The 23,938-nt window shown below is 47.2% G+C and overlaps 1 protein-coding gene across 3 annotated transcripts in view; it reads right to left on the reverse strand.

The window, feature by feature from the left end:
- The window catches only part of PTCH1 (patched 1), an 81,565-nt gene extending 65,334 nt beyond the window's left edge, over positions 1-16,231 (reverse strand). The window contains exons 1-2 of one of the 3 annotated variants that reach the window (XM_006867639.1): positions 5,972-6,178; positions 5,100-5,292 (exon numbers count right to left, since the gene is read on the reverse strand). Coding sequence is in view for 2 of the 3 variants with exons in the window: in XM_006867637.1 (XP_006867699.1) it covers positions 5,100-5,292; positions 6,884-7,087 (397 nt within the window). In the remaining variant the exon portion in view is untranslated. Of the gene's footprint in view, positions 1-5,099; positions 5,293-5,971; positions 6,179-6,883; positions 7,088-15,894 lie in introns of those variants that run through there. The other 2 variants (XM_006867638.1, XM_006867637.1) reach the window with 2 other exon arrangements.
- Between the last annotated feature and the right edge of the window lie 7,707 nt (positions 16,232-23,938).

The raw sequence follows: 23,938 nt of genomic DNA on the forward strand, positions 1-23,938 counted from the left end.
AACTCATCTGTGGGCCTCTGGATGGAGGTTTCTTACGGGCAGGGACTATGGCTTTTCACCAAGATCTCTCTGGAACGTGTGTCCAATGAACGTTTTCCTCTTTAATTAAAATCAGTCTGTCTCCCACCTTGCTGTCACTACTCTGTATTTAATTAGTAGCAGACATCCGTATATATATCATTCCACATACTCTCTTACCAAGCCACGATTACTCCATTTACAAGTGAGCTTGATTTGGCATTTTTCACTTGTAAATATTATCACCCTAAAACCCAAGTTGCCAGAGAAAGATGAAGCTTTCTGCTCCTGTAAAGTTTTACAGCCTCGTAAACACTATACAGAATCCTGATGTGGCACTGTAGGATAAGTGCTCAACCATAAGGTCGGTTTGAACCACAAAGTCGGCAGTTCAAATTTACCAGCTACTCCTCAGAAACCCTCTACAGGTGGCTATGAGCCAGAACCAACCAAAACAAACAAAACCCAATACAGGGTGGCTATGAGTTGGAACTGACTCGATTGCATACAACAAAACCCAAGCTGGCATCTAACATACATTGGCAACTGCTTAAAAGTTATTAACAAGATAATCAAAGACTTCTAATCACCAGTGCCATAGAAACTATGTCTAGAGAATCTTTCTTATCTACATTATTTGGTCTGTACAATGTGGCCAATGTACTCAAGGGTCTTTACAAAGTCATATTTCCCCATCATGTTAATCAACTGTGAAAGTCAAAGATAACCAATCCAAACCCACTAGCAAAAAGGTGATTCCAGGGTTTCTGAGGCTGTGAATCTTTAAGGGAGCAAACAGTCTCAACTTTCTGAAGAGCAACTGGTGGTTTGATCCACTGACACTTAATCCACTGTACCATGAGACAAGCAGAAAAATAACCTAAACTGAGAGTTGCAGTTTCATTTGAATTCACTGATCTCTACTACAATTTAAGAGGAGTCCTGCTTCCATAAAGATTTCAGCATTGGACACCCTATGGGCAGGTCTACTCTGTCCTACAGGCTAGCTACAAGTCAGAATCAACTCAAAGGCAACGGGTTTGATCTAGGATAGCAGGAAATTTTTTTTTTTTTTTAAGATTTTTATTGTGGATTGAGTGAAAGTTTACAGGGCACATCATCAGTTTCACATTCAGCCATTCATATGACTTGTTTCATTACATTGATTACAATCCCCTCCATACATCATCAGTCAACAGTGTTTCTCTCAGGAAATTCTTATTCTTGAAAACAAATACACTACTTACTGTTGACACTAAGCTCATGATTATACACAAGATCTCTGCATTGTTAGTTCCAGCTCATATTTAAGTTAAAATGACAAAATAATACGGTGGCCTTCTTGCTAGGATTTACTTACACTCATGAAAGTGTTGCTTCTATAGACTGAATGCATGAAAGAAAATCAAAGCCAAGAGAACATGAGGCCAAACAATTTAAGTCATTAATGGGCAAAGTGGGTAAGGGCAGAGAAATGGATGACCCATGGGTTCAATGGGACAGCAATTTAGGTGTGGCATTGTGGGTTAATGCGCCAGACTGCAAAGCCGTTTGAACTACAAGGTTGGTGGTTCAAGCTCACCAGTTGCTCCCAGGAAACCCTATACAGGGTCGCTATGGGTCAGAACCGACTCAATGGCACTTAACAATAATATATAAAAAACAGTATTACAATACAAACTACGCTAGAAAAAATATAATAATGATTAATTATATTGATCCAAGAACCAGTGAGCCACATTAAAAATGCCAACACAGAAATGAGAATATTCCAGCTTAGAGGCCAAAAGTAGGCAGAATGTGGCTGTCTCAAGTTTGCTCCTCACCCTATCCACTGAAGAATTCTACCCCTTACCTCATGCTCACTAAGTTAACTGGAGCATCATGGGACTACAGCAAAGCAGGTTTCTCAGCCTTCCAATACATAGAATGAGTTGTGTAATGCAGAAACACAGTAATTTCTGGAATATGTGATGTTATGAAAATAAACTAAATTGATGCTGTTGATGTTAAGTGCTGTCAAGTCGGTTCTGACTCATAGTGCTCCTGTATAGAGTTTCCAAGGAGTGGCTGGTGGGTTTGAACTGCCAACTTTGTGGTTAGCAGTCCAGAGCTTATCCTACGTTGTCATTCAAGGACTTCTTTAAAAGAAAGTCTACTAAAAATTCTTGCTCAAAATAACAATCTTTTGTCATCATCATCAAAGATTTATTGACCTAAGTAGGCTGCTCCCTGTGCTCATCTCTCTGTTCTAAAACCCATGTGAGCTCCCTACAGTCTAACCTATCATACCATTTCCAATGACAGGCCGGCCAGGTGCCCAGGTCCCAGTCTACACAAGGCCACACAGAGCCTTCCACCCACATACCACCACTGCTTCACTCTTCCTTTTCTGAACCCCTGCTAGTGTCCTGGTGTGGCGCTGCAGGGTAAGCACTTGATTGCAGTAAGGTCGTTTTGAACAAGGATGGCAATTCAAACTCACCTGCCACTCCTCAGAAACCCATCCTATACAGGTGGCTAGGAGTCTGAACTGACTTGATGGTGTACTTACCAACAAAACAAAGCTGGTGCTATGGCCTTGTCTAGTACAATGCCTTCCTCCCCTTTCTCTCCAGGGGTCCCCAATTTGCCTCACCACCTCCAGGAATTTTTTTCTTAAGCTGTTTTTTCATTTCACTATCACCGCCCTTTTTAAGGGATTCCAAGTTTAGTACAAGTCCATTTGACTCTACTACTTTCAAGGGCGTGAATCATCTACATTCTCTTCCTCCAGAACTCCCCACCACTGTGGGTTGGGAGGACAGCACACACTTCAGAATCCCTTACAGTGCTAGGGACACATCATAGGTGCTTAGCAAACTTGTTGCTTTGTTGTTGCTGTTAAGTTGGCTCTGCCTCACAGTGACCCTGGTGTATAGGGTTTCCAAGGAGCAGCTGGTGTGTTTGAACCACAGACCTTGCTGTTAGCAGTCCAGTGCTTATCCTAAAGCGCTACATCAGGACTCCAAACTTGTTGCGAGGGGCATTTGTGTGTGTGTGTGTGAAGGTGCTGCTGATTCTGACTCCTCTAAGTGCTCCAAGGTTTTCCTGGGCTGGCTGTAATCTTTATGAAATCAGTTTGCCAGGCCTTTCTTTCTAGAAGCCACTGGGTGGGTTGGAACAGCAAACCTTTATGTTAGCAGCTGAGCTGGCACCACCCACGGACCTAAGTAACATAACTACTGTTGTTAAATGCTGTTGAGTTGGTTTATAGCAACCTTCTACAGGGTTCCCGAAGAGCGGCTGGTAAATTTGAGACGTTTTGGTTCAAATCAATTTTGCGGTCCAGTGCTTATCTGACAGCGCCACAAAGTTAATATATAATAGATGCTCAATAAAACCCTTCTTTTATCTACCAATAATATTGAAGTAAGAAGCTCTGGTAGTGTAGTGGTTACGAATTCAGCTGCTAATCTCACGGTTAGCAATTCGAAACTACCAGCTTTTTTCCACAGGAAAAAGATGAGGCTTTCTGCTCCCCTGAAGATTTACAGCCTCGGAAACCCTGTAGAGGGTTGCTATGAGTCTGAACCGACTCCACGGCACATAACAATATTGAAGTGCTGAACTAAGGAAAATTACTCCATAGTAAAACTCAAAGAATATTTGCGTATTAATTACTTACAGCAGGAATGTTAACTGGTCTTAATTATTTGGACTACTATTTTAATTGTCACTTCTCAATTAAAGACTCTGCCATAGGTTTGCCAATACCCTGCAAGTGGAGTCTTCACAAAGCCAGATTAACAAAATATTCTCCAAAATTAGATGGCCAATAGCACCCTGAAAGGAAGCACTCCAGCAATTAAGTATGTAACTCTTCAGCTTCCAAATTCACTTAGGTAGTTTTCACTCTGAGGGCTCCAGATATTTTGGTTAGAGATATCTGCACAATTACCCAAATTCTCTCCTCCCAAGCCCACCCCCATTTGTTAGATGCTTAAAACAATGGTTTAGGGATTAAACTGTTACCAACCAGCAAAACTAGTTACTTTTCAAAAAAGACAAAAAAAACTACTAACTTAAAAAAATAAAAATGCTGTATTACCAAAAGAATATAAAATGTTTTAATCTTCAGAACAAAATTAAAAATATATTTTAAGTTTACAACTATCTAAAAAAGGGGGAGCCTCAAAAATCCCAAATTATGGAATGTGGATTCAAGACTGGCAGAACCCCTTCATGAACGTCTGTGGCCCCTCCCACCAAACACGTTCTTAAAGCACATTTCTTCTTTCTGCCTGCAAAATGAAGCCTTCCCCCAGAGTAATTCCATTAAATAGCCCCCACCCACAAGGAAACATTAATCTACTTTGCAAACATACGTTCCAGTTTGTGCTTTACTATTTTTTTTTCAACTTCTTCCCGCCCCCACCCCTGCCTTTTTTTTTTTGTACCTAGAGACAAATGTTTTTTTCCCCCAGAGTTGAAAGCTGTCCAAAAACAGGACCACACACGCTGCCGCCTCCGCAGGCCAGCGCTCCGCCCGCCCCTCCACCCTCCCCCGCGCGGCGGCCGCGGCCGCCGGGGGCGCGCTTACTCCCTCCAGCCTGAGGGGTGGCCTTCCCTACCCGGCCCCCCTCTCTTTTCTCTTTGGACGCTGTGGGTGGGGGTGGGGGAGGGAAGGAAGCGGAGGAGAGGAGGCAAGACAGACTAGCCCTTCCCCTAGCCGCGTCTCAGGGCGTTGCAGAGCCGATCCACAGCGGCAGCAGTCCCGGGGACCCCCCGGGCGAGCGGAGTGGTCCGTCCCACGGAGAGGGCCCCCGCGCCCCCGCCAGCCCGCCCTAGCCACTCTCTCCCACAACACCTAGCAAAACGCATCGCCCGGAGTAGATTACAGCGCGGCCTTTGTCGGGCCGACCTGGCTCCGGGCCAGTTGCCTAAACAATAAACAATTCCCCCTGGTGTGGGCAGGGGGTTCTCTCAGTACAGAAAGACTCTAGGTGTATTCTGGTAAATATCTTTATCGATAGAAAGGAAGGGAAGGGGGTTGGGGGTGGAGAAAACGACGCAGCAACCAGCGCTTGTTCTCTTCTTACCTTCCACCCACAGCTCCTCCACGTTGGTCTCGAGATTAGCTGCCTTTAATCCTACAGCGAAGGCCCCAAATATGAGGAGGCCAACAACCAAAAACTTGCCGCAGTTTTTTTGAATGTAACAACCCAGTTTAAATAAGAGTCTCTGAAACTTCGCTCTCAGCCACAGCGGCGCTTTCCGGCCAGTAGCCTTCCCCTGCGGACAAAGCAGAAGCGAGGAGTGAGTGCAAGGGAGGCGCAACACACCACCCACACCAGGCTCGCTCGCAGGCTCCCTCCCGAGGAGCCTCCGATAGCCTTGGGGTGCTGCATCCTGGGGTTTTGGGCTGCTGTAGTGTAGAGACTCTCCCTCGGGGCTATAAGGCGCAAGGTACTGAGAACGGCGTGGGGGGGCCTGATAATAAATCAAAGTCCGGATGCACCTTGGGAGCTACATTGCGGCGACTGGCGGGACGTCCCACGCTTGGCCAGCGCAGTACCCTGAGTGTGACTTGGGGCGCTGGGGGAAGGGGTTGCAAGGACCAAGAAAAGCCGAGGTACAGAGAGAGATCACTCAACACTGGCAATATTTGTCCAGACCTGGGATGGAAGGGGGTGCATAATCTTCCGGTGAACCCCAACATTTAAAAACCAGCAAAACAACCCCCATTTCCCATAAATCCAGTTCTGCGTTCCCCGGTAGGGATGGGGCGGGGGCGCGAGCGCGCTTTGCGAACAATGTATTGGTTCCCCCATTCAGACCCCGCTAGGCATGATAGTAAAGGGGATCCACGTGGTGAGCGCGGCCGCGGGAGTTTACTCGCAACGCATTTCCAAAGCGTTGGGAGACGCGGTGTGATCTGAATTAGGAAGTGGGGCAGCCATCTGTAACTTACGACAATATTTGTGATCGGAAGAGGGCAGCCACAGGGATCTTTCCCTCCTCTCCCTTCCTTTCTGAATAAACGTAAAAAACACCCGACTGCGCCTGGGAAGAGCCCAAGACGGCGCAGGCGGGGGTCCCGGCTGGGTGCTGGTTGCTCCCGGCGGCGGCGTTTATCCGGCCCTGGCCTTGGCCCAGGCGGGCCCAAGTCTGGGTGCTCGCCTTCCCTAGATTCCACACATTTCAGCGAACCTCGTAAACACAATGAGCCCGCCGCACAGCGGATTTAAGGTGGCAATTTGTTTACAAGTTTCCCGTTCACCCCAGGCTCTGAGAATAAGCGGCTCAAAAACTGGAAAATCAGAGAGGGGATGCCCTCTCCCGAAGATAATATTTAAGGAATCAGAGATTTCAGGCTCAACAAAAGCAAAACCGGCTGCCAAAAAAGGAAACCACCTTTATTTCGGTTCCGTCCACCCCCCCTTCCTCTCTCCTCCCTCCACTCCGCCCCCCCTCAAGATGTTAAGATTTGTGGCAGCACTACTAGGGTTTAGGCTGCAAATAAGGGCAGGGGTGCGGGAGGAGGGGGCTCCGCGGCAGGGGGTACAGGGCAGGGCAATACCAAGGCCGCCCTCGAGGTGGTCGACTGGGACCGCTTTTCGGCCTCCGGAAAGGAGCGCCGAGGAGGGCGCGTGTGTATACACACACACACACACACACACACACACACACCCTCCACCCCCTGCGGACCGCAGACAGCTCTTTCCTTCCAGGACCGGAGGGAGGGTTTGAATTTTTCAATCCCCACTTGTCTACTTCTTTTCTTGGAGGAGTGTGTATGTATGTGTGTGTGGCGGGACAATCCCAAAGAGGAAGAGGAGGGAAAAGTGTGGGAGGAGAGCAGAGGAAAGATTCTGAAATGCACCTTGGAAATCTGCTCCAGAGCGAAGGCGGCGTCGCAGTAGCTGGGCCGATGCAGATAGTCCAGGTCCGGCGCGGCGGGGCGGCGCAACCCTGCGGTCCGTCTGCGCCTCCCGCCACCACCACCGCCGGCCGGTCGACCCGGAGCCCCGCTGCCGCTGCCGCCGACACGGTCCAGGGGCTCGGCGGCGTTAACAGCCGAAGCCATGTTGCCGCCGCCTCCGCCGCCGCGGGGACCGAGGCTTCCCGGGCGGCCCGGCGCGCTGCTGCCGCCGCCGCGGGCTCTCGGCGCGCCGGGTCGCTCGGCTAGCGAGGACGCTGCTGACCGCCGGCTGCTCCGGCTCGGGCTCCGGCTGACAGATCTGATGCTGCTGCTGCTCACACGGCGGGCGCTGCTGCCGCTGCTGCCGCGGCCACTGCCGGGGAGTCAGACCCAGCGTCTTCCATTGCCACATTGCGCGGGGGTCCCGAGGTCTCTGCGGCCGCCGCTGCCCACATCCAGTTCGCGGGAGGGCGATAGCAGGCACGCGGAGCGAGCCTGTCCCCTGGTCACTCGCTCGGCAGTTCCTCGCGGCCCCCAAGTCCCCCTACCCGCGTCCCGACCCCTTCACTGCAAAGAGCGCGAGTAAACCCCCACCGCTCCCACCGGCCGGGCTGGCTCCCTCGGCGCCTCCCGAGTCGCCCGAGCTACTACGGAAGGCAAGAGCTGAACAGCCGCTGCCGGGTCCAAGAGTGCCAGGCGGGTATCAACGCTGCCGGGCCGGGGAAGCCGCCGTCGCCGCTGCTGTTGCTGCTCTCGCGGCGGCTGCTGCTGCTGCTGGCAGTGGTGGCTCCTGAAGCTGCTGCTCAGGCTGCTGGGGCTCTGGCTGCTTGGTTCGCGGTGGCTGCTCGGTCCCGGACTCTGCTTTCTTGTGCTCCTCGCCGACCCGCTGGACCATTCTGTCCCCGTGCAGCGCGCCCTTCTTGCTCCCGGGACCTGGGGACTCCGCTCTGTGTGTGTGCAACGGGCAGCGGCCGCAGCAGCTCCTTGATTCAATAGATGAGATGGAAGAAGAAAAAAAAGAACTCTCTCCATTTGGAGAAAGAGGAGGAGGAGGGGGGGCGGAGGGGGAGAGAGCGAGCGAAAGAGAAAAAGGCTGGAGCTCCCGCCCCCGGGGCTGTCAGATGGCTTGGGTTTCTGCAACGCGATTGGCTCGCGGAGGGCAGAAATTACTCAGCAAACATGACTATTATTAGCTGCTTAGCAACAGCTCACCAAAGTAGAGAGACCACCCAGGTAGGCAACCCCAGTGTGTGCATCCCCGGCTTCGGGGGGAGCCTCTGAGAGCGCCAACCCTCTCGCATGCAATACTTCCTTTAAGGAATGCTCTCCCCCTCCTTTCTTATTCCTCTCCTTTTCAACAGTGTCTTCTTTTTGTGAAACGCCTTTTGCGCGCGCACACACACGCACACACAAACCCACACACAGGAGCATTTGCTTTGCGATAGACAAGAAAAAAATGTAATATTTTTTTTAAGCGCTTAAACAATTTCTGAAATTCCTCAAAGAAAACCCTTTCAGAGGCACCTTGGCCTCAAGCTGCAGCAAATACTGGGAGGTCCGGCTTGAATTCCCAGGCCTGCACCAATAATGACAGGGTGGTGGATAGTGCGCCAGTGTGTGCCAGATTTTTTTTTTCCCCTCCTCTCTTTTCTTTTATAACTAAAGGGAAGACTTAGGCTCTCGCAGGGAACAACGCCTTGCATTAATATAAACAAAATAGAAAGTTAAAGAGGAAAGCAAAGATGTAGAGAAAAGCCACCCCTTTTAAAAGTCCGACCCCCCAGTCTTCCGCGTCCCCTCCCCAGAAAAACAAAACACAACAAACAACAAAAAATGACGACCGCACAACCAGTTTGAAGGAGTCAGTGTTCTATAAAGGCGAAATCCAGACATCGAAGCAAGCTGGTGGAGGCAGAGCATTTTATTTTAATCTTGGATGCGACATAAATAAAAAGAGAAACAACACAATCATTTTAACAGTCTGGGCAAACAGACTTGTTTCTTTGAGAAAGAAACGTTTTTCCAGTTTTTGTTTCCTTTGGATGCTTTCTCTTTTCTATTAGCCATGTCCTTATTTTAAATCAGTTTTAAACGCACTTTCACAAAAACCGGTATGCGTCCTGTTATATTGAATAATAGCGTGACGTAAGAGAGAATAAAGGCTTTGATGTTGGATACATTCAAAACAAACTGTGTGCTGATTGCGAGGACCTGTCCCAACACTGGCCAGTGTCACCAACATTTCGGGGATTCCCTTCCCGTTGGGGAAGAAAACCTGGGACCCTTTAGGGTGGATCCTGAGACCAGAGATATACAGCTGCGCTTTTCAGTTTAAATTAATTAAAAAAAAAAAAAAAGTTTGAGAGTACGATTTTTCTTAAATTTGCGCGTTATTAAATTTCTTCCTGCGGTAGGGACCAGACCCACAAACCTTCAATTCTGCATTATTTAAATATATATATATACACATATATATACACACACACACACTTTTTTTTAAAACGGAGTTGAACTGCAAAAGAACCTGTGGCAGTGAGGAGCCAACTGAGGCCAGCACTAGATGTAGTGTAGCTTTAAGATGCACACGGTGTGTGTTCATTGAAAAAAAGAAGAAAGAAAGAAAAGAAAGAAACCCAGATGGAGGGAAAGGGGGAGGAACGGAGAAGAAGGCGGAGTCTGCGTTGTCACGTGATCCTAGGCCGGGCCGGGCGCGATCGGCGGCCGGGAGGCCTGTGTGCGCGCGCGCGCGCGTCTGGGTGCTCCCAAGTACGGGCGCGCCCAGGCTACGGGACTCCCCACACCCGTGGTGCCGGTCAAGCAGGTAGGCAAGGATGAAGGGAAGCAGAGCGCACCGGTGTACTCCGCCACTTCAGCTTAGAATCCCTGCAGCACAGGCGAGGAGCACTCCCTGCCGGCGCGGACGAACGTGCCGGACGCGCCGTAGTACATTCCTGAAGGCGGTCCGGCCCCCTTACGTTGGCCAATGTCCGCGCGGTTTCTCCTCGACTGACCAATGGCTGCACGTACGGATCCCTTCCCATTCACCGCCCCGCGTTGGCGGTCTAGACCCGCGCGGGACTGCGGCCGGCGTGCCGGCCACCGTGGCTACTTTGGCTGGGGGCTCGTCCACCAATTCTCCCCGCCCCCTTCCTAACTCTCCTCCCCCCAGCCTGCGGTTCCCTCCGCCCTGTTTCCTTCCCATTCCCCTTTCCCTTCCTTTCCGGGCCTTTTTTCTCTTCCTCATCTTTCAGCTTCCTTCCCAGCCAGCCTCGCCACTTTCCCTAGAGCGTTTCCTCCTTTCTGATTGCACTGTGAGATCCTGCCCATTGAATCCGAAAACATTCGCAGTACCCGGGTCAGAGTAGGGTGTCCTGGAGAATAAAGAGAGACAAAGAGAGTCTGGGGTGCTCACAGGATCAGGAGGAGGACCTGAGTACCGGGCCAGCGCGGAAATTTGATGCGCCGGCTCTGTAAAGGACCGCTAAAGCCAGTGAAGGAAAGGAATCGTGGTGCAATAAATATTAAACTACATTAGTAAACAGCATGCAGGAAGGTTAGGCTCGACATAGCCAGTTTATTCTTGACGCAAAATCCTACTAATCTTTATTATTCTGATAAGGGCATAAAGTAGGCAGAATCATTTTTATTCTAGTTACTCTGTGGTAGCGTAGTGGTTACGAATCGGGCTGCGAACCTTAATGTCAGAGGTTCGAAACTACCAGCTGCTCCGCGGGAGAAAGATGAGGCTTTCTACTCCCGTAAAGATTTACACCCTCGGAAACCCTGTACAGGGTCGCTATGGGTCGGAACCGACTCGACGTCACTTAACAACAACAACAACTCTTTCAGAACGACTCTAGATATTTCCAACAAGGCCATTTCCTGCTTGACGTTGGAAATAGTTTTGTTTTATATGTCACGTTGCTATGTTTCTCTTCAATATTATGTACAACGCTTTAGCCCAAAATATAAGCCTTTCCTCCCCAATCTTTAATAAGAATTTCAGTATAAGCTGCTTAGATTACGGAATTCTAGAATGAAATTATAGGTTATATATAAATAATGGCTATGTACTCATCTCCGCACGCAGCTGCACATCCTCTCATTCTGGCTGCTGCTACATGTGCACCATTTTAATGGCAAAGCGCTTTCCACTCGGGCTCTTTTCCCTGAGTTTGACTTAATTTCTAAACGTTCCGAACAGTGATCCCCGAGGTTTTCAGCGCCCTGAGCTCCCTCGCCAGCTGTTTGATAGGTTAACTTTTCAGTGTCTCAGACAACGGTCCCCGGCCTGCAAATTCAACCCTTTGGTTCCCGATTGCAACCCTGAACCTTGGCTCTAACAAGCGCAAACAATCTCCCCACCCCCCACCCGCCGCTTCCCCTGTGGTCTTCTTTTTTCATACACGGAGATGAATTACTTTGAGGATCTAATTGGCCTTGTTTCTGTAACGTTTTAAGAAAGGGAAGAGGAGCCAGTGTAAAAGCCTGCTCAACTTGGGTGGTCAGGGCTGAGGCTGCCCCCAATTTGCCTCATTGCTAATGCATGCGAGTGCGACATTCCTAGCGATAATGTTGTTCCTAATCAATCTGCCCTTATTTACATTTGTAAGCATTGTTGGGTTTAATATGCATGCCCTGTGCTGGGGACCGCTGTGCTACACCGGGTTTGTTAACTTCTACTAACCACAAAGATTCCACAGAACTGATATGTGGCTGATTGGAGGTATCTGGGAAGAGTCCCTTTAATGGCCTTTCTGGGTGTGGTTCCCCTTGTGAGATCCATGCATAGTTAAATTACGCCCCCCCCCCTTTTTTTTTTCTGTCATGGTTCAAATCTTCACTGGAGCCTGCCATTTAAAAAAGAGATTCCTTAAACTCCCTGATTTACCTTCTTTGTTCCAATACTTCAAATACCCTTGGCCATACTACCCACATCTCCAAAGGACATCCAATTAGCCAAATGATAGGATGACATTGAAATTAAACATCTGCCCTTTGTGTGTGGATCTTCCAATGATAAGTGCTGTGGAAGCCAGACTTGGTGAACTTTTATACATACAACCACAGGGAGATTTAACTTCTCACTAGTTTCTTACACTAAGCTAAATGAGTCTTTAAGACCCAATGCAATTTAGCTAATTTTTGCTGTGTGTAAATGAATAAAGGAGACAATGTATTCTAGTAATTTGACTCTTCGTGTATGTTATAATTTTGTCTATGGAGCTTAATACTCTCATCCAGAAAAGCAAAAAATTGCAAACATTACTCTAAGGTTTGTAGTATTCTTACTGAGGGAGTGGATGGAAAGAATAATTGGGGACTGATATAATACTCTATTTATGAACCGAGAGTCCAAGAATGTGAATGATGAACCAGGGCCCGAGCAGATTAAAGCAGATACCTTGGGTAAGAGTTGAGTCTTGACTCACCTCAACCAGTATGCCACTCGTTCTTGGCTCTTGTAAGAATGACTTGTTAGTTTCTCACTAACAATTTTTGTTTCCTTAAAAGGTAGAAAGTAAGTCTAAAAGGTTTGGGGTGGGGGCACAGATTCAGCAGCTACAAGATATAAAACCATTATGACTCCCCTCCCCTTCTCTTTTCCTCCTCTGTCTGCTCCCATATGCCCCCCCCCCACTCCCCAGGACTGGAGAAAGGGAACAGCTCAAGCCAACTTGTCAAAATAATGCTGCTAATTATCCCTGATCTCCTTTAATGGGAAGCTGCTCCCAACTCCACAAAGGAGTAAATGAGAGCACTGGCATTTTTCTTTCTTTCTTTTTTTTTTTTTTAGTTTACAGTGAGCATTGGGTGGGAGCAGAGGGGGGGGTGTCATTAAGGGGATATCCTGAGAAGGTCCCAGAAATGTCCACATTTATTACTCCAGGTTCAAACACTAGCTTGAAAGAGGAATTAGACTTCGTACAACTCCAAATGCTATTGGTATTCTTTTGCAAGATATGTTACCAAGTGCAAAAAGAAGGCTCAGAACCTACAAGGAACTTAAAACAGCATTGACCTTTGTATTACTTTTACCACTTTCTCTACATAATATGCTTAGCCACACTGCTTTACTCTAATAGAGTATAATATGTTGTGGAAAGATCCAGACTTTGAACATCCCCCCCCTCCATCTCCTTGCTTCATCCGGATCTCCCTGTCTAATATATCTATATCAAGCTTTACATTTGGCAGAAGGCACACTATTCATTTCAATGATCTCTGCCATTGGGTCTTGCATGAAAAAGAAGCTGAGCAACATGATCCCTTTGACCCACTGCTGGAGCAACAAATTTATTAGAGATATAGGCATGAGAAATGAAAGGGAAGTAAAACAATTCCAGCTTATTGTGTGTCTTTCTTTCATAGTGCTAATCCGGTTTACACATCACGCCTACATGTCTCAATAGGGCTTTATACACTGTGGCAGAGGCGGGAGAAAATAAAAGGTGAGTGTGTGTGTGTGTGTGTGTGTGTATAAGAGAGAGAGAGAGAATGAAAAAAAAAAAAAAACTGGAAAGACAGATATTTTAATCCATAATGATTTGCCTCACCAGTTTTTCTATCTGTAGAATGTTGAAGGCAATTTGTAGAACAGCCTTTTTTCTTTTCATAAAATAATTCCATTTGGTGCTAACTCTTGTTCAATAGCTTGTCAGATTATGACTAGATTATAACCAGAAATTAGATACACCTTTCACAGTGAGTTTGAAAGGAAGCTAATACCCCAAATTGAGAATAGGCATATTAGATGATGGGCCTATTGGTGTCCATCTTGATCCAAGATTTTAATTTTAAAAGGCCATGAGCTCAAAGGCTTTTTTACTGCCTTGCTGTGGAAGTAAGTTGGATGACAATTGGAACATCCCCAAACTTGCAGCTGAGAACCCCTGGTTTTACAACTTGTGTACACAATGCACCTGGGGCTAACCATTTATCCTGAGGTGCCACCCAGAAATAATATGTTACAGTAACAAAGGCTTAACACCACAAAGCATTGTATTTCTTTGTGGAGGCGATTAATTGCATGTTGAACTATTGAAGCAAAAAGGAAAAAAAAAACTTTTTTTTTTTTTGAACACACACAAAATGATGAAAATGGATTCTTGTAGTTCTAGACCTCAGTTAACCAATTATTACATATTTAAAGCCATCATTTTGGGCTTCATTGTTTATGTCCAGTTCTTTCTTTTTTTTTTTGTATAGTTCTTTCATATTTCTCTTCCTCAGGAAGGAAAAGCACAAGCTCTGGGAGCAAGGAAGAATAAAAACGGAAGATGATCTTCCAAGTCTAGGAAAATAGACGTCTCTGGGTGTCTTCCATAAATGGCCCTGGTGGCGCTGTAGGATAAGCACTGAACGCTAACCACAAGGTGTTGCCATGCAATTGGTTCCAACTCAGCGACCCAGTCAGTATGGGGTTTCCAAGGAGCGACTGGTGAGCTTGAACCATCGATGTGGTTCAAACCAACCTTGCAGTTCTACGCTTACAGCGCCACACCAGAAATCCAATCATAAGGTTGTTAAGTGCCATTGAGTCAGTTGTGACTCTTAGGGACCCAATATAGGGTTTCCCAGGAGGGGTTGGTTGAGTCGCTGACCTTGAGGTTAATAGACTTTTCGGTCCCAAAGACCTTCGGTCCAGTGCATTATCCCACAGCGTGCCACAAGGTAGACAGTTCAAATTTACCAGCCCAAACCCATCACCTGCTCCTCAGGAAAAAAATGAGGCGGTCTGTTCCAGTATAGACTTACAGCCTCAGAAAGCCTACCTAGGGTTAGGGTCCCTATGAGTCAGAATCCACTTGATGGCAGTTGGTTTGAGTGTCCTTCGTAGACAGTCCGTATGGTTCTTAGGTGAAGGAAACGAAGATCTGAATACTTTAAACTTATTGCTTATCCACACACTAATTCATCACATGGACTTAAAAACGTGGAAACCTGACTATGTCACCCCAGCGGTTAAGACTGCGCATATTGGGGATACTCAGGACCATGTCTACAGGGGTTCAAAATAATTGTCCCAAAGCCACACTAAACTTTCTGAGCACTGGGCCAGCCACCCATCTCTCTAATGGGTGGTAGGCACGAGAATGCCCGAATCCACGAGTGCAAGAGTCAAGGGATACCTCTACCCATGACCCCTTCCGGGACTCAGCCCCATTGGTTACCAGACCTCTCCGTGCTTCCCCTAGCCCGGAGTGTCACACCCAACTGAGCATCTGTGTCGGTGCGCTCAAAGTGCGAGATGTGGGTGCACCGGGCACCTCCAGCTGGTGCACTAGGACATGGAGACAGAATAAAACTCGCTTCTGAGCGCGCACGCTCTTCAAGCCCCCCCTCCCTGTTGTCCCCCCCTCCCTCCTGCGCTGTCATTCTCTCCGCACCAGCCCTTCCATCACCAGCCGGGTCTCCACTGGCTTGTCAGTAGCCACCACCAGGCTAAGGAGCGGAAGCCAAGGTGGCGACCCTTTCAAGCGTGAAAATGGGATCCGAAGCGACCCCCTCCGTGAGAATCCACCCCTCCTAGGAGCCGTTCCCGGCCCCAGCCGTCACAGCTAGCCCCCCTCTTCGTCCCACAGGGCCACCCTCGAGAGCTGGGGCCCCCGCAGTGAGCGAGCTAGCAAGAAGACAGACGCGGACTAGTGCTCCCGCACCCCCCGGTGGTAAAGCCCACCCGGGCCCGCAGCTCCTGTTCGGCGGAAGGTGCCCGCGCGCCCTCAGTCCCGGGCACCGGGAGCTCCCAGCCCAGGATCCCGCGCCTCCCGGGGTGCACACCACGCAAGGGCGAGGTCGCGAAGCCCGGTTGCACTCACCATCGCTGGCGGTCAACCCCTGCCCAGAGCGCGGGTGCAGATCGCGCGGACGCTTGACTTGGATTTCACATCAATTCCTTTTTTTCCCTTGCCCCCCTTTCTCGGTTCTCCGTTCCTCCGTCTTCTCCCCGTCTTTCCTCGTCTCCCCCTTGCCTTGTCGCTGCGGGTCTCTTTGTCTTCCTTGTCGTCTTCTTTTTCTTCGTCTTCGTCTTCTCCTCCTCCTCCTCCGTCTTTACAAAAGGAACGGAAAGTGTAAAAAACCCGGCGCGCTGGGCCGCCGGAGGCTTTCGGTGGAGTGCAGCGCGGACTCACAATTACAAGGCTGTTTCTATTAAGCAGTTCCATGGCCCTCGGCGTGGGTGGTCTGCCGCGCCATAGGCAGGACCTGTCAGGGTCACGTGACGGATCCGAAAACTTTACCCCTTTACAATAAACTCAAGGAAAGCAAAGTAAACTAGAGGAACGTGCTATCAGCACAGCCCTCCTGGGTAAACAGCGCTCCCCTCCCTGTCTTCCTGGGAGGCGCCCGGCAGAGCAAGCTCCCGCGAGCCCCAGGGGCCCCCCTCCCCACCCGCGGCCCGGTTTGCAGGGGGCCGCTGGGCGGGGGGGTCTCCGCAAGTTCCATCGCCCGCCTTTCCTACCTTGTGCCACCCCCCCACCCCCACCACACACACAGTATTAGAGAACATTTCGCTTTCTTGCTAGAGCCCAGGGGTGGGGGTGCAGGGGAGCAAGGAAGCCTTTTTCAGCATCCCCAGTGCTGAGGAAAATGGGGTGGGAGAGGGGGGTGCCCAGAGGATTACAGAAGAACACCACCTTTCTTGTCCCCAAATTTCAAAGCCCTTTCTTGCTGGCATTCCCACGGCAGCTCTGAGGAGCTGGGAGCGTTCTGGTTGACAGGCCCACAAGCTGACAGGGAGGCAGAGAGCCAGGGAAGCAGATAACAAGAGCCTCTCAGGAAGTTTCATACAGTACGATGTATGTGGATCCGTGTCATTTCTGACGGAGGTCTCTGACAGCCGCTACTTCTAAGAGACCAAGGTGGGATCCCTTGGAAACCAAGATTAGTAGCTGGCTATGGAATCACTAACTGATATTTGCCTTTTTTCCTAATTACTGTGGTTTTTGGGTATGCCACCCAAATGCTCCCACCCACACTGCTTTCCCGGACGAGGCTAGCTTGGGTGGACAGGTTAGATGAAGGTGCTTGTGGGTCCAAGGAGGACAACTCTGAGCCTCTTGCCTGGCATTAAAACTCCTATTTAGGAGAGACCCCACCACAATGTTTAACATTTTATCTGCTCCAACCAGCTGGCTGGGCCATGTTTCACACTCAGCTGAGAGGTGCTATTTTAAATGGAACACATTGTGAATAAAGACGAATCACAGACACAAGGAGAGTGATGGATTTGGACTCAGAGCAATTCTAGAGGACAAAGTAGAACTGCCCCAATAGAGTTTCCAAGACTGTCATCTTTACAGAAGCGGACCACCACATGGTTCACCCAAAGATCCAACTGGTGGGTTCCAACCCCTGACCTTTTGTTAGCAGTCTAGCTTACCCACTGCCCCACTGCTTCCACTCTGAGGGAGGAATGGGAGAAAATTTACCAAAACAATCAAACGTTTGTTATTGTTGTTGTTAAGCGCCTGCTGTGGAGTCGGTTCCAACTCATAGGGACCCTGTACGGGTTTCTGAGGCTGTAAATCTTTACGGGAGCAGAAAGCCTCATCTTTCTCATGTGGAACAGCTGGTAGTTTCGAACTGCTGACCTTGAGGTTCGCAGCCCGATTCATAACCACACTGTTGGTCAAATAAAGCCAGACTTCCTCTTCTGGGCTGACAATGTGAGTGTTGTTAAGTGCCATCAAGTCAGTTCCAACTTGTAGAGATTCTGAATAGGGTTTCCGAGGAGTGGGTGATGAATTTGAACTGCCAACCTTGCTGACACAAAACACCTAGATGTTATGGTTCAACTCCCTCCTCTAAAAATAATCCAGGGGGCTTCAAAAGGTTCATGGAAAAATTCGACTATCTTTTAATTACATTTTCCTCAAGCTTTTTGAAGCTCGCTCATACATATTCCTTAATATAGGATCCCTTGAGTTGCCAGTGTTTGTCTTTGAGGTACGTTAAGTCATTACACATGGAATGCTTGGCAGTCCTATGAATTAGGCTGAACTGGAAAATCATTTCATGCAAATTGGCTCTAGTAAAAAAAAGGGGGGGGAGGGGGAGCTCAAATGGGTCCTAAGAGTCATAATAATTAGGGAAAAAAATCAACTATTTACCCAAAGCATATTTTAGTATCATATCAAAGAACCGTATTCATACACTGCTATAAACTTGGATGGATGAAGAAGGGGAAGGTATAATACATTTCCAAATACAGTGGATTAGGACGTGAAAGTGAAATGGAGATTTTCAAAACAGTTTAGCCAAGGCATGTGAATCTAATACAATAAAAAAGTTGCTAGGTTGCTAGCTTTGTGGGAAAATTCCAGCAGCACTTGTATTGTTTACTTCTCTGAGCTCAAGTGAAGACCCTTCATACAAACACAATAGCACACATGGCCATATGCACCTTGAGTGGAGAATGAGGCTGGGATACAGGGGTGAACCCAGGTGCTGTGGGGCCTGAAGTTTATGAAGCTTGAAGGTGTTTTCTTAGTTATTGTTAAGTGCCCTTGAGTTGGTTCTGACTCACAGCAACCCTGGAGAGGGTTTCTAAGGATAGAAATGTTTGCAGGAGCAGAAAACCTGATCTTTCTTCTGCAGAGCAGCTGGTGGGCTCTAACTGCAGACCTTGTGGTTCCCAGTCTAGTACTTATCCTACAGAGTCACCAAGCTCTCTGGTGCTTCCTTCAGGGATTCAAAATTAAAGCACAACATTACTATAGGGCTGTAGAGTGTGCCCTGAGGTGTGTGGAGGCTAATGAGCTTCTTAGCAAATCTGCCCCTCTTGACAAAGCAGATTTAAACAGTTTATGCTTAACTACTGCTGTGGCGCTGTAGGAGACGCATGGACTCTGACACCTGGAAATCCTATACAGGAACTGACTCAGTGGCACCTAACAACAACAACTAACTGAAAGGTTAGCAGTTGGAACCCACCCTGCACCATTCTGGAAGAAACTCTTGGTGATCTACAGAGAAGAAAATCTTATGGGGGCAGTTCTACTCTGTAATACATAAGGTTGCCAAGCGATAGAATGGTTGATAGTTAAAATAGTGCAGTCTTGCTGGTATATGAAGGAACCATGGTGAAGCTGTAGAATCAGCACAAGTTCAGCAGTTCAAGCTCACCAGCTGCTCCATGAGAGAAAGATGAGGCTTTCTGCTCCCTTCAAGATTTAAAACCTCAAAAACTCTATACAGGGTTATTGTGAGTCGGAATGGACTCAAAGGCTGTGGGTTTAGGCTGCCTGGTATAGAGACTGAGTGTTTGTAGGAATGTGTTAATATCAATGATCTTTCAGTCAAAGGCTTTATAATTGGGAGGTTTGAGAGCAAATTGTTGGGAGTTGGTCAGGAGCCAGGTAGTGAAGCAGGGAGAGAAAACCTTTGGTATTGGTAAGGGTCAGTAAGGAGGGGAACCCACTGGTAAAACTTGAGGTAAATTTTTGCAAATTATGTCAGTTTTATTCCCCTCTTCCCATTCTCTCTCAGATGCTAGAAGAGTTCAATAACAAGGCAGTATGTGTTCGGGGCTCAGAGTCCTTAAGTTACTACCTTCTGGTGTTTTGCTGAGAATTTTCACCAGGGTGGGCCATCTCTCTTTGCTGGATCCTCCTAAAGTTGCTTGGACTTCATTCCTTTCTACAGAAGAAAAATCAGCTTTTGATACACTAGTTGGCATCAAGGTGTTAATAGCTAATCAAGCTACCAGACAATGGAGCTAAACTCCAGCCTGTCCAGTCTGATAAACCAATTGATGTCAGGATGTTAACAGTTAACAAGACTACTAGACAGTACTTTTGCAACTTAACTTGGATTTTTGTTGTTGTTGTTAAATAACCTTATATTGGTTCCGACTTGTTTTTGTTGTTAGGTGTTGTCAAGTCTGTTCCGACTCATAGCAACCCTATCCATAACAGAATGAAACACCACTCTCACAGCTGGTATGCTTGAGCTCATGGCTGTTGCCACTGGGCCAATCCATCACATTGGGGAGCTTCCTCTTTTCTGCTGACTGTCTAAGAAACATGCTGTCCTTGTCCAGGGACTGGTCCCTCCTGGTAACATGTCCAAAGTATGAGAGATGAAGTCTCATCATCCTGGTTTCTAAGGAACATTCTGGCTGTACTTCTTCCAACACAGGTTTGTTTGTTCTTTTGGCAGTCCATGGTACTTTGAATATTCTTTTCCAACACCATAACTCAACTGTATCAATTCTTCTACAGCCTCCCTTATTCATTGTCCAACTTTCATATGCATATGAGGCAATTGGAAGTACCATGACTTGGGTCAGGCAGACCTTAGTCCTCAAACTGATATCTTTGCTCCTGAACACTTTAAAGAGAGCATAGTGACCCTTTATAGGGCTTCCATGGAGATGTTGGTGGGTTTGAACCAACAACCTTGTGGTTAACAGTTCAGTGCTTATCCTAACAGCTCTATATTTGGAATTTCAGAGGAGAGTAACTCCAAAATTGAGGATTTCAGGGTACTAAGAGTCCTGGTGTGGCACTGCAGGATAAGCACTGTGCTGCTAACCACAAGGTTGGCAGTTCAAGCCTACGAGCTGCTCCTTGGAAACCCTGTACCAGGTTACTGTGAGTCAGAATCAACTCAACAGTACTTAACAACAAGAAGGTAAGGACTGACCGGACTGTTCATTGCAAGATACACAGTTTAAACTCAACAGCTGCTCCTTGAGAGAAAGATGAGGCATTCTGCTCCTTTAATGGTTTTACAGCCTTAGAAATCCTATATAGAGTCACTATGAGTTGGAATTGACTCTATGGTAGTAGGATTTTTAAAGGCAGGACCAACCAAAACAACAAATTCATAGCTGTAGAATGGATTCTAACTCCTAGCAACCTTATAGTCCACAGTAGAACTGCCACATGGGATTTCTCTCTACATGCTTCATCTGGCCCTGAGATTATCATATCAAGGTCATAAAGCTTTACAAAAACAGGCTGTCGCATCTTTCTTCCCCCAACTCCCCAACAGCTGGTGAATTCGAACAGCTGAGATTTTGGTTAGGGGCTGGGAGTTAAACCACTTTGTGGGCCACCAAGGCTCCTCAAGGTAGGACTAGATAGAGGTGTTTGGAGCACTGGATGAGGGGACACTGTTGTTGTTGCTGTTGAGTGCCATCAAGTCAGTTCTGACTCATAGTGACTCTGTATAGGGTTTCCAAGGAGTGACTGATGGGTTTGAACTGCCAACTTGGTGTCAGCAGTTCAGTACTTATCCTATAGCATCATACTAGGCCTTCTAGAACACTTCAAAGCAGAACACATGAGCATGATCAATTCTGTTGATGGGGAAGGTCATCCTTGGCTCTGTTTGTCATTCTGAATTGTTTGGTGGTGTGGGCTAATGCGAGGTTGGTTTGAACTGCATGGTTGGTGGTTCAAGCCTGTAAATCACTCCTTGGAAGTCCTATTCAGGATAGTCGAGCTGGAACCAACTTGACAGCACTTAACAGCAACAACAACTTGAGACATGTTACCCATGTAACACACACAAAACTACAGACACACACTCTCTGCATTCTAGTCTTCCTTCTTTTGGTTTCATTAAGGATAAGTGTATAAGCACTTTCATTCATCCCCTTCTCCATGCAAAAAAATAAAAAGTATATATATATAAAAAAAATCCCAGTTGCCCTCAAGGCAGTTCTGGCCCCTGGTGACTCTCCATACACAGATGAAAATGTGCTTCATAGGGTTTTAAGGCTGTGACCATGACCTTTCAGATGCAATTCCTCAGGCCTTTCTTCCAAGGTATCTCTGTCAATCTTTCACTTAGCCTTCTAGCCATTTGCACCACCCAATGACTCCTTTCTTGATGCCAGCCCTTAGCAATTGGAACACTTTCAATTGAATAATTGAGGGATCCAAAGAAACATTTGCCTGCATTTAAAAAACTATCCTAATTCATCCTTAGGATGAATACTGCTTTTGCAATGGTCAGTGGCATTGCCACATTGGCCACACCTTAGCAGGGCAATTATTTTGTACTGGGTTCGACAGATCCTCACAAGCTTTCATAGGAAGCCATCTTACTTAATTAGGGATTCCAATTCTAAAATGACTATTCCCCTCCTTTTCCTGTCAGGAAGATACCCACAAGCCAAACCAACTTATAGAATTAGAGCTTTGAGGACTGGAGGGGTAAAAAAAATATCTAAAGATGTTGGTTGTTCTAACTTGGAATTAGAAAACAAAGTGAAACAGTGCTGAAACAGTAAAAGGAATGGTTTAAACAGCAACAGCAAGAAATAAAACAGGATCACAGAAGAGTTTAACGTACTTCTCTGACAGATACAAAAGACAGTGAGTGGTATGAACAGAGAAACCTGAACACACAGCTTGGACACAAGATGAGTGGAGAAAATCCTGGAATGCCATAAACCAAAGGCTCCCAGGGAACCACATTCCAAGGAGGAGGGAAGCACATGAAGGTGCTAGAGTGTCAAAAGAGTGGATGATAATCTCAGGGCAAGATGAAACATGTGGAGAGAGAAACCTGTGGACACCCCAGCCATCAAAAAAATGGAAAGTTATCCCAGTTGCTTACTCCCATAAGTGGTGTACACAGGGGACACCCGATTATGAGATTCCTGTATGAAGAAATGCAGGGTCAATCCTGTAAACAAAGAACACGGTAAGAATGGCAAAGGAGCTTTTAAAGTGCAGGAGGAAGGTGTGGCCACAGTGGTTTACAGTGAGGGCTGAGTGAAAGGAGAACGGCTGTCTTTACTTGCCAAGGAGTCACCCCAGGAATGAGAAAGTGCCCAGTCCTGCATCATTCCCAGGATTGGTTGTTGTGCTCCAGAGGATATTCATTGGCTGATACTTGAAGTAGATCACCAGCGCTTTCTTCCTACTCCTTCTTAGTCTTGAATCTCTGCTGAAACCTGTTCAGCTTCATAGTGCCGTGCAAGCCTCCACTGACAGAGGGGTGATGACTGCTTTTGAGGCACACTGGCTGGGAATTGAACCGGGGTCTCCCACTGATATTGTTGGTACTTACCATTGAGTTAATTCTAGTTTATGGTGGCCCCATGTGTCCAGAGTAAAACTGTTCCATAGAGTTTTTAGGGTTGTGACTTTTCAGAAGCAGATCCCTGTCTTCCAAGGTTGGTTCGAACTGCCAAACTTTTGGATAGTAGTCCAGTGCTTAACCATTTACTTCTCCCAAGGATTCCCTCCCATAAATAGCTTAATGTAATTAACCAGGTCAGAAAATTTATGGTAGGGTTCTAATTGTACCTAAAAGATAGCCAAGGTGGTTGTTATTGTTAGATACTGTCTAGTTGGTTCTGACTCATAGTGACCCTATGCACAACAGAACGAAACACTGCTCAGTCCTGCACCAACCTCATAATTGTTATTATGTTTGAGCCCATTGTTGCTGACACTGGGTCTGTCCATCTCATTGGCAGTCTTCCTCTTTTTCACTGACCCTCCACTTTACCAAGCATGATGTCCTTCTCCAGGGAGAAGTCCCTCCTAACAATATGTCTAAAGAGAGAGATGAAGTCTTGCCATCCCTACTTCTAAGGAGCATTCTGGCTGTACTCCTTGTAAAACAGATTTGTCTTTTCTTTTGGCAGTCCATGGTACTTTCAGTATTCTTTACCAATCCTGTTATTCAAATGCCATTGATTCTTCCATGATCTTCCTTATTCATTGTCCAACTATCACAAGCATATAAGGTGATTAAAAATACCATGGCTTGGGTCCTTGTTGTCCTTAAGTGCTTTGAGTCAGTTCTGACTCATGGCAACCGTATATAGGGTTTCCAAGGAGCAACTGATGGGTTTGAACTGCCAACCTGTGGTTAGCAATACAGTGCTTATCCTAAAGCATCACAGTTGGGTCAGGAGCACCTTAATCCTCGAAGTGACATCTTTGCTCTATGTCACTTTAAAGAGGTTTTTTGTAGCAGATTTCCCTAATTCAAAATGTTGTTTGAGTTTTAGACAACTGCTTCTAGGAGCATTGATACCTTTAATAA

Source organism: Chrysochloris asiatica, unplaced genomic scaffold (assembly GCF_000296735.1).
Source record: "Chrysochloris asiatica unplaced genomic scaffold, ChrAsi1.0 scaffold00107, whole genome shotgun sequence".
Taxonomy (NCBI): Eukaryota; Metazoa; Chordata; class Mammalia; order Afrosoricida; family Chrysochloridae; genus Chrysochloris; species Chrysochloris asiatica.